Genomic DNA, 10,787 nt, shown 5'->3' with positions numbered 1-10,787 from the left:
AGCAGAACAACATCTGGAGGATGCCCAGGAGAGCTGCCTTCTGTCAGCCTGTGTACTAACACCACGCATCCTCACCACCAAGGAGAGGGCTTCAAAAACCCCAACCCCTTCATCTACAGGGTTCTAAAAGGGACAAGGAAAATGCCATTCAACAGCCTTACAGGCAACATGGCACAGGGAAAGGCAGCAAGAAGCGATGGCAGCTCTGCCACCAGTAACGCCAGCGCTGGGATTTACCAGCTCCTTCATGCAGATGACACATGCCAGACTGGAGCTGGCACGCGGTCACCTGCAAGCAAAATACCCGACAACAGAGCTGTGGAGGGACTCTGCACAACCTGGATGAAAGATCTGTACCACGTTCCGCCTGAAACGGTGGTAAAGACCAGGCATCGACACTGGGCACCCCAGCCTAAGGCAAGAACGAGCTTTGAAGTTCTATTGGAACACGCAGCCATTCCCAAGGTCAGACTTGCAGCCGTACGGGTAGGATCTGCCACCAGTGCAGGACACATAACAAGACAGCCAGCTCTTCTGCCAGCCCAGAAAGCTTTGGGTGCATCAGCTACCAGGGAACTGCTGGAACTGCACTGCAACCAGAAGACAGACCTATAGAAAATGCAACGCATCTAGTCCTTTCTTTAGGGACAGCTACGCTTCTCCAGCTGAAATGCTCGCCCTTTGGGCAAAACACTGACACGCTCACGTCCAAATAGAAAACATTAAGGTAAGGTCAACTTTCAATTTATAAATTGTTAGCCCAAGGGTAAAAGCTTTTCAAGGTACCTGTAGTTCAAAATCCAGCTGACATTTAAACAACTGGTTATTCCAGTGGGGAGAAACCCTCCTCTTTTGGGGAAGCATGCCTTCTGTTTGCAAGCAACTGTTTTGTCAGACTTGAGACTTCCCTGCAAAGCCTGCATTGCCTGGCCTTGCTGTTGACTGGTTTACATGCACATCCCCAGCAGCCAGGGTTGAGATGATCAGTGGCATCCAAGGGATTTGGCATCATCGTTTCAATTCGGTTTATAAAAAGTTTATATCCCTGCAATTGTTTTCAAAATGTCAGCCTTCCTTTCTGTTACAGAAAGCTTCACGTTCTCGGGAATCCTCTGATATCCCCTTCCGTGCTCAGAGAGAGGACAAGACATTTCAAAACAGCTGCTTCAAAAGTTAGTATCCTTTTAAATTAAAGTTTAATTAACTATATTTGTTCTCGATTTCAGCCAGTGGAAGCCAGGACACCACATACAACATTCTCTTGCCTACACTTTGTTGTTGCTGCTGTATATGCCTGAATGCAAATGTCTTGTAGGAGCCTTTAGTCCAGGAATGCTTTGCCTCACCCCTTTTCAAGCTTGGTAGGGGAAAAAAAAAAAAAAAAAAGAGAAAAAAGCCTGTGCCCCAGATGCAAGCAGTGTGGAGTCTCATGCGTCTTTGGCTGGGGCTTTTGGCAAAGAGATACAATGGTTATTTCTCAGGCGGGATGGACTTGACTTTCAGGAAAGCTTAAATCCAGCTTTACAGAAATCATCATTTCAGCACGGTCTCTTACACCGCTCCTGCTTTTAGCGGCATTCAGCGATGTCCCCGTGCACTCCTGAACAAGAGTTCTAATGAAGCAGCAGTTGCTGCTCATCTCGTAACGCACGAGAGTGAGAGACCCAGGAATTGCTCTGGGTTTCAGACTGGGCTTGTTATCCCGCCTCACACGTCCGTAATTAAACACCATCTCAGACACTTAGATTTCCACCTAAGAGGACACCACCCTTCTCTAGGCATTAGCTGCTACTTATGCCATGAATCCCTTCTTTCCGTGTCCGCACCAGCCACATATTATGACATTCTCCTTTTCCCTGGCAGAACCCCTGTACACTTTATGCCCACCAAGATGAGTCACACAAAGGCACGCATCTCGCCTAGCACTCACCAGCGGGGATCTTTCATTCCCAAACACTGAGACACCAGCCATAGTGTCCTGCCTTCCTATCGCCTGGGCTTCCAGCGTAAACGGGATCTCCACCGAGCTGTGAGGCTGGATAATCCCACACGGCACAGGGCTGGAGTACCACACAGCAGCATCTTCCTTGTGCTCTATAAGGGACAGAATCAAAGACAACTTCAGAGTGACCTCTGAGGAAACTTCAAGCTCCTTAACATCTACCACAACGGCAATTCACCCACATTTTTAAAAATCCCTAAGAGAAAGCAGAAAGGCGCAACACAAGGTGCAAGATTTATATAGGCCTAATCAGCATCCTCGCAGGGTCCAAAAGCTGCTGCACCCACAAACACCCACTCCGGTGCTGGTGGCCTCCTTGCAGCAGCTTTTCACAACCCTCAAAGTTCTCCTGCATGAAAGCACCCCAAAGACTAGAACCGAAACTGCTTCCTGAAGAGTTCAAACCGCTCCTGAAGTTCATATTCAGGTAGCTTCCCGTTCTCTCCAAAACTTTAGGTTTGAATATAAAACAGCAAGGTCTTATCCAAACCCCGTTTTTTTTCCTAATAAACTCCTCAATAACGACATTTGAGGGCAGGAGGCGAACACGACGCCAAGCCTGAGGAAGGACTGCATAGCAGCCTGGAAGATCGCTGTCGTTCACAAGGGTCAGCATCCACTCGTAAGGGAACTTCAGACAGCACCATCCAAATGTCAGAACAGGGCTGAGCACGTGCAGCAGAGGAACGACACATCCGGGTGAAGAGATGACCAAAGGGAATTAGAGACACTGAGAGAATGTAGAAGTTCTTTACTCCCCAAACAGCATGAAACAGACACAACGCATTTGTCTCTGCCAGATAGACATTTCCTACCTCTACGGCAATCGATCACCTCTAACTTCTTTTTACTCAACAGCCTCTTGTAAAGGAGGGGCAGCCCCAGACTCCCGTGGCAGAGGCTGCCCAGTGCCCTGCCCCAGTGCTCTCTCATCAAGCTCTGCCCCTCCTTTGCCCCGGGAGGCCGGCAAGGACCCTCCCACAGTCCCAGCAAGGCACGAGCTCTGCGGGAGCCTTCCCGCTGGGGACCAGCGCTCCCCAAAGCTCAAGGAAAACAAGACTCCAGCATCTCAGTAAAAGCAACTCCCTCCTCTCCCGTACCGCTCTCGCCCTGCCTGAAACCTCAGCCGCTTGCCCCCGCGATGGAGGGCACCAGCACCGCCTGCCTCTCGCACTGGGTGACCAGCCTCTCCCAGCTCCTGCAGCTGCCTGGGTCCTCCACCCACCAGCCCACACGCTGACTCTTCCCATTCCCACTCGTTTTACAAAATTGCAGCCCAGGCTGCAGTGGGTGACTCTGCCGGGCAGAGGGAACAGCGCCAGCGAACTGCATCCCTCTCGTCATTAAACTGGCACCCGCTGCGGCGCAACGGCATTGAACGTGGCTGCAGCAAGAGCAGCTTTTGGCTTAAGTCTGGGAACGTTCATGCTCAAGAGAACCAGAGAAACCTGAGCTCACCTGCCACACCAAGAACTAGTTTCCCCTCACCACTCCTGCCGTAAGCCCCTTTCCCATCTGCACACGCCTTCACTAACTGAGCCAGACCCCAGCTTTCAGCAGGCTGCTCGCCGCCTTCCAAACAAATGCTGCATTTTGGGCCAACCCAGCACAAGCCCACCGCTTGCAGGGAGAAGCAGGAGCAGCCCTTTGGAGATTCGTTACTCCTCAAGTCCCAGACAACAGGCCAATAGTGAATATAATCACTGCTCCCTTAAAAAAATATAAAATAAAAATAAGACAGAGACATGGCCCTGAGCACTGAGCACATCTCATCATGGGCTGCTTTCAAAGCACGGCTGTGCTCACAGCGAGCTGGGCAGAACTAGCTCGTTAAGCAACATTTCTCATTTGGAGCTGAAGCCAGGACACCCCACGCCGGGCAGCGCGCTGGGCATGGGTACGCGGGGAAAGGTGGCCAGCTGCAAGGAAAGCGCCAGTACCTGGCTGTGAGAGGCAGCGCCAACACCTCCTGGCCAACACCACCCACGTCCACCACCAGCGCCAGCTCGTATCGCCTCACCGTGCTGGAACACAGGGTGACCTGGTAGAGGAGAAGAGCGTCAAATACTTAATCACTGCCAGAAGCCATCAGCCACGCGTGGTGTCCTCTGGCTCTCACCCACGGTCAGGAAAGGGAGCGATATTTTGCCTTACTTCTTCTGCTGGTCCACGTGTAGACCACTGTCTTTCCGAGTAACAAAACTCTTCTGGCGATATCCGATTTATTAATACGCCTTGCATACCAGGGCTTATGTAAGCTAAATTAAAGCACAATTAATGTTCTACTTGCCACTGGGACCAATTTTTACTCTTGACTACAACAGCATAAATCCAGAGGAAATCTGTTGACTTTCACAGAATGAGTCCAGTTTTACAGTGGGAAGCTGAGGGCAAAACGTGGCCCAGCAGCAGCTGTGCAGCTCACGGCTGCTGGAGCTTTTCCAGTCCCCGCTGCAGTGGATGCAACCATTCTGCTCAACACGAGAGGAAAGATAAGAGCGGGAAGAATAGCAAACGGCTTTATGCAATGACATCTTTCTTTTAACAGTCCCTCATCCTTCCTCGGCCCGCTTTAAATCAAATTGCTCTAAGCAGCTCAGACACACACGCATGGCTTCTGTGCTTGACCATAGGGTACATGATCCTTGGCTTACAACTTTGGAAACAAAACGGTGCTCCGCCCCAGAGTGCCCCAGCTCACAAAAACCTAACACGAACACCGATCTCTTACTTGCGTTATGCCCAAAGCCAGCAGCACTACAGCCCTCCTGCGCACCAGTGAAGCTTCAGCTCCACTGTTGAAGCACGTATGGCCGGGCTCGTGCCATACCTGGATACCCAGGGCTCCTTGGGAGCGGATGGTCCCCTTGCAGGGCATTATGGTGAATTCAGTTGGCTTGATGTGATGTTGGGCTCCCTTTCTCCAGGACGGGCAAGTGTTGTCTGATATCTGAGCAAAACTGGTGACGCTGCGCTGTCCTGAGCCATCGCCAGCGATGCGAAGGTTGAAAGTCATGGGAACCAAGGAGGTGTTAGTGAGGCGACACAGCAGGGTGCGAGGAAAGCCTGGGAAGGTGAGACAAATACCAGTTAAGTCCCCAGTTATCCCGTGATTCCTGGTGTGACTCTCCTGTTAGGACAGACCGGTGCATGTTGTTTATCTCTTTTCAGTGTGAATGAGAGGTAATGGAGAAGCTCAGGGAGGAGCGAGTTGTGACTGAAGTTGCTTTTTCCATGGATGGCACAGCTTGCTTCCTTGGCAATGGGCAGTGCCGTTGGTGCTGAAGAGCTGTCTCTACCTGTGAGGAGCCCTCTCACCTGCCCACAAACCAGCCCCAACTCTTTCTCACTGATCAGTGTGCATCCAGACAGAGCATTTATTCTGAAAATTCAGCCTGTAAAATCCCCCATTAACTCCATGAACATTCCCCCAGTTTTCAATATATGAAAGTAGGGCATTGTCATGTAAGGAAAAGAAAGGATGAAACTGGGCACTACAACATGATGCATTGCACTCTAATGCAGTTTCTCTAGGCAGGACCCTTAAGGCATCTCCTGTTTTGGGGCAACCAGACCGAGCACATGACAACTCAGCCCACCTCACTGCAGGCAAACCTGATGCTTCCTTAGAAATGAGCAGGAACTGTGTCTCACCTTACCTAACACACGGGGACATCACATCCACACTGCCTTTGATTACTGCCCACAAAGCCTGACATCACTTCAGCTCTGACACTTGCTTTCCACAACGGAAAACCAGTGGTACAACCACACTGGGTGAGGGGGTGGCTGTTCTGCAGAGGCAGGACACCAGCCTGCAGCTTGGTCTGGAGCGGACACCAGCTCTGCCAGAAGACACCTCCCATGCCCTGCTTACCGAGTGCTATTTGAATAAAGACAGGGAGGAAAACCACCTGCAGACACAGCAGATAGTTTCTCTGTGCCCAGCAGCAGTGACCATTGCCCACCACCAGCAATTACTCCGGCAGGGAGGCGGGGGTGGGGCACAGAAAGGACATGCACCGACTGACCCACTGCACAGCCCCAAATGGGACCGAAGTCACCAGATGCAGACAACAGCCAGCAGAACAGTGACAAGAAGCAAAAATACAATAGCTGCCTTCAGCTGAAAAGGCCTTGTTAATGAAATCAGATTAAGTAGGATGAATCTCCTATTACACAACCGCATTTCTGCTGGTGCGTTTCTTGTGGGTTTATTTATTCAAAAGGAAGCAGAGAAGTGGCCGAGTGGTGATGCAGGGAGAGGGGGCAGTGGCTCAGGGAAAGTATCGAGTTTTCCTAGAAAGTCCATGAACAGCATGAAACCACAGAGGCATCCTGGGCACAGAATGACCATGGCCCTTCAATCAATCCACAATTGATTCCACATGTAAACTTTAGATCATCTCAGTACAAAGCCTTTTCTCTGAGACTCGAGATGGAGAATCAGAATCTGCGTTTCAGTGGAGATGCTCTGGGTGCTCAGCCACCGGCTCCGTCAGTGGAGCAGTGTTTCGGCTGGGGAAGGAGGAGGAGCCCACATCTCTGGAGACATCACTGCCCAATCCAATGCCGAGCTACTGCCTGGGCTTATTACCAGGCAGGTGATAACAAGGAGCCCTCACAGCACAAATTAACAGCTCACACTAAAGGTCAAGTGGGTAAGTGGTGTCCTCGCCTTGCAACAGGAACGTTCGCCCTGAGCAGCCACAGGCTAGCGTGTGGCTCCAACTCTCTCTCCTGCAGCCCCATCCCCTGGGCCCTTCTGGGACAAGGGCTTTCACCATCATTCTGCCGCCAAGGATTGGGAGGTTGGGGCTGAGCAGGCTCTGAGGGCACCAGAAAAATACTGACTTTCTATTCCTTTGGTCCTGTTGGATCTCACGGCAGCAAAACACCACCTGAGCAAGCGGCAGCCCTGGTTCTAACACCCTGAAGGCTGCTGTGGAGGAACACAAGCGACAGACGCTCCCAAAGCGCTTCATTTCAGTAAGGCACAGACCTCCCCACCGGCGGTCCAAGCCCAGGGCACACTCACCAAAGGAGACGTCGCCGAATGGAGGGAAGGTACATTCAAAGGGAAAGTCGGTCCGATGACACAGCCCCTGTAAGGACAAAGGCAGAGGAGGAACTGGCTTGGTCAAAAAGAACTGCAAAGCGTTCGGCTTTCGTTACCACCGGGACGGATAGAAGCTGGTCTCAGCAGCACAGTGGGCTTCAAATCAACCTGTCACCCCTGCGCTCGGCACAGCATCCCTCTGCACAGGAGGCAGCCAAAGAAACGTGGTCAGCAGGTGGCAGCTGCTGAGGTGGCTCAGGGCACCAGGGCAGGCAGGGTACACCCCCAGGTTGCTGCTGGCCCAGTGAAGGACCCTGAACAAGTGATGGCTCTGTGCCTCAGTTTCCCCATCTGTCATGTGACGGGCAGAGCTGTCCATGCAGAAGCAGGTTCATTGTAACTAGCCCTCTCAGCCACAGGTTCCCTGCTTTGGTATCTCTTTGCTGGAACTGGCCTTTCCGTGGGCTATATGGACATCTTCCTCAGACCTTATTCAACACTATCATTACGCGTGCAGGAATTTGAGGCACGAATCCACAGGAGCCCCAGACATCTACTGAGAAACGCAGCACAAGTTCTACACAGCGGGTGGCTGAATCTTGGAGGAAAGTATCAGCTTGTCACCAGTGGACCAGCTGACACATCCAAGAGCAAGACTGTTTGCACCACCCAACACGAGTGTCCTGAAGCCACCACACCAGCTTGCCCATCCCTAAATTCAGAGAGGTTCCAAACTCCAAAACTCACCAACATCCACTGAAATCAGCACTTGAAGCTGCACAACATTCATTAATTTCATGGTTGATGCCAATCAATGCCAGCTCTGCCTCTTGGTGAAAAAAACAAATACAGATCAAGGAGCACAGTGACCCGTGCCTCCTAGTTTATTCACAGGACTGCCACCGGGTCTCTCGTACACATGAACAGACCCCAGCCTCCCGCAGGAGGGACCTGCACTCACCCGTGGTGTCCCAGTTCCAGCATCCCTTTCTAAACAGCAAAAGAACAAGTGTTCAGGACCTCGTCAGGTCTGTTTCCAAGTAAAGAGTAATCACCTATGGTTTGGGCATCTTCTGACTGCGCAATCAAAAAGCACTCAAAATCTGACTTTCAGGAGTTTCAATCCCATGCTAATTCTTGATTCCTGGAGCTGAATTAGTTCCTGAGAACAAGTTAGGTAGGCAAATCCCTTCTGACAATGAGGTTCCCTCTCCAAGGACCTCACGTAATCAGACTTAACCTCCCGAGCCCCAGCATCCTACTCTGGATGGAGCAAAGGGAGCAGACATGCTTTCCGTAATAGCACTTGCCAAAAGACGATAGAAAACTGCCTCCAAACCAGCCACACCTGGGTCTCACACTGGGAAACTGCCAAGGGTGAGCCTTGCAGCGAGGGGGGAAATAGCTGCCGTTTCTGCTGAGCACACAGGAGCTGTGCTCAAGGAAGTCAGACCTGAAGGACTGCCCAGAGGGCTCGGCCAAGCAGCCAGCCCAGAGCCCTGTGCGCTACAGCCGGTAACAGCACAGCTTGCAAGAGAACGGGGGAAGAGGGCAGTCTTTATGGCAACAGCCACATCTTCCAATAGTGCTTCTGAAGGGAGATCGGGGTCCTCGCAGAGCAGGAAGGAGCACAAGGTAGGAGAGGAACCACCTGCGCTCCCACTGCTGTTCCTTCCTCTGCAGCCCCGTGTCCCACCAGCCAGCTCACCTCCACTCAAAAGATCTGGGAGTTTTTCCCTCCCTGGAGAACTAAATCCAGTGCACAACCCCCCCCTGAAGAGGGAGGCTCGGCTTGCCCCGGTGGGTGGGCATCTCAAAAGCATTTGAAACAAACAGCTTGAGTTGTGGGGCTGGAGAATGAGAGATAAGGGCTGGACAGGGATCCTTGAAACAAAGGCAAGACAGAAAGCAAGGAGACAGATGCCATCTCGAGGAGAGGAGTCTGCAGTGGGAATTACTGTGGAGGCACCCCCCAGGCTCCTGTAACCCTCCTCACCTGACGGTCAAGGTCACGGGCTCAGGGGACCCATCCACACTGAACCGGAATTCTTCTGTGAACTGCCCCAGGGCGGTGGAACTGAAGGAGATCTGGATGACTTGGAGGCCATCTGGTAAAACGATGCCCTCCTGGGGGAGAAAGGAGAAGCAGGAGCCCTGAGCGGTCGCTGGAGGGACCAACTTGAAGGGGGCATCGATGACTCCTTTGTTAAACAGGACCACCTGCAGCAGCAAGAAAACAAAATGGAAATACATGAGGAATTTTCTTTCCTTACAGAAGGCTGATTTGTTTTCTAATTAAACTTCTACAAAAGGCAGAAGATGCTGTGTGCTGCTGCTTGGCTGAAGCCGAAGAAAACACAACAGGACAGTTTCTGCCTTTGGGTTTTTGCATGCAAAAAAACCCAGTGATGACTTCACATAAACAGAGTCACTCTGGGTTTATTCCACTGGCACAGAGCAGTCCGCTTGGACTTGCAGGGCTGAGGATGTGCTCAGCATCACCAAGGCGATGCAGACCTGCCCCAAAGAGCAGCAAAGGGCGGTCGCAGCATTACTAGCGAATCGTCACCTAACTGCTCCCGCTCCAGATGAGCCCAGTCCTGCCAAGGGCAAAACACATTCAGCTCCCATTACAGCCAGCAAGTTTACTGGATGTAGAAAATACCTCGGGACAGCCCCATAACCAGCTTCAGCAGCACTCCCCGACTCTGCTAGGGTACGTCAGTGAGGCGCATTTTATTCTTTTCTTTAATCTGAGAGTCTCTTTGTCTCTGCTCAACCAGACATGTCAAGAAAGGATGAGAGTGAGGGGCATAGCAGCTCCACCTGCTCTAAAGAATCTCTTTCATAAATATTCACAGCCATCATCTACTAATTTACCGTTATTTACTGTTCCAACAAGCTACACAATCCTGCAGCATTTGCTGAGATTCAGCAAGAAATGCCCACGCCTGCCTGTGAGTATCAGCACACTGGTGGTCACCAAACCTACCCAAAGCAAAGCTCTACAGTTTCCGAAGGCTGCAGGTGAAATCCTGCCATTTCTGTGGACTTATCTACCTGCTTGGCAGTTATTTTCCCTAAGTTTTGTCCTCACAAAACCTGTCAGAAAAACTGAGACAGAAGCAGAGGTACAGCCCTTTTTTTTAAAATTTTGTAGCCGCTGTTGAAAACATTCATGTATTCAAATTCTGCACTGGTAACTTGGAAACTACTCATATGTTTTACACCTTCATTACAAATTGCACTTAGGGATCCTACACTGAGGTTTACCTCCAGTCTGGCTACTAATACAGCACTTACAGTATCATCTACTTATGCACATTTTCTCCAGTAATGAAACCAATAAATGGATATATATAGAATCAATAAAGAATCAGCATTCAAAAATGCATACAGCGCACAATATTTTGGTAAGAAAACACCTTAACATGTCCTTCCCTGTAAAAGTCAAGCTTTTGAAAGTGTCTGGCATGATGTATTGCCTCATTTTCCACCTCTTTCAGTCGCTGTATCTTTTTGTTTGCGGTTTTTATTTTGAGAAAACTTGCCACAATCGGCGGGGGGAGGCAAATACGCAGAAAGCTCCTTTGCTTCATTTCCAGAACTGCCCTGCTCTGTTCATAGAGCCAGAGGGGCACCAGGTCTGAAGGGTGGCAGGAGGCTGCTCAGCAGGGACAGCGCTCCCGGTGCCTGCGCGGGCAGCTCTGCGCGGGGAGGCTGCCC

The 10,787-nt window shown here is 51.1% G+C and overlaps 1 protein-coding gene across 2 annotated transcripts; it reads right to left on the bottom strand.

The window, feature by feature from the left end:
- Positions 1 to 3,298: 3,298 nt before the first annotated feature.
- LOC308069669 (hydrocephalus-inducing protein homolog) lies at positions 3,299 to 10,453 on the bottom strand. Of its 2 annotated transcripts, XM_080402359.1 has the most exons (4): positions 9,058 to 10,453; positions 7,041 to 7,107; positions 4,734 to 5,068; positions 3,299 to 4,043 (listed from the first exon to the last, which is right to left on the bottom strand). In XM_080402359.1, the coding sequence occupies exons 1-3, from the start codon at positions 9,312 to 9,314 to the stop codon at positions 5,015 to 5,017; spliced, it is 378 nt and encodes a 125-aa protein (XP_080258485.1). In that variant the 5' UTR covers positions 9,315 to 10,453; the 3' UTR covers positions 3,299 to 4,043; positions 4,734 to 5,014. The 2 variants fall into 2 exon arrangements, 1 of the variants encoding a protein (XP_080258485.1); XR_013930480.1 differs by lacking the exon at positions 9,058 to 10,453 and having other exon boundaries at positions 4,833 to 5,068; positions 7,041 to 7,252.
- Between the last annotated feature and the right edge of the window lie 334 nt (positions 10,454 to 10,787).

Source organism: Falco punctatus (genome assembly GCF_963210335.1).
Source record: "Falco punctatus genome assembly, chromosome: 9".
In the NCBI taxonomy this organism is placed as follows: domain Eukaryota; kingdom Metazoa; phylum Chordata; class Aves; order Falconiformes; family Falconidae; genus Falco; species Falco punctatus.
Note: the sequence above shows the minus strand (reverse complement) of the source record. Positions and strands in the feature narration are given on the sequence as shown.

What these genes read in the sequence shown, in the direction of transcription:
- LOC308069669 (XM_080402359.1), bottom strand. Translation starts at nt 9,314, where the DNA reads ATGTATTTCCATTTTGTTTTCTTGCTGCTGCAGGTGGTCCTGTTTAAC. An exon ending in CCCGTGACCTTGACCGTCAG is followed by an intron (nt 7,108 to 9,057) that starts GTGAGGAGGGTT and finishes TTGTCCTTACAG; the next exon opens with GGGCTGTGTCATCGGACCGA. An exon ending in ATTCGGCGACGTCTCCTTTG is followed by an intron (nt 5,069 to 7,040) that starts GTGAGTGTGCCC and finishes TCACCTTCCCAG; the next exon opens with GCTTTCCTCGCACCCTGCTG.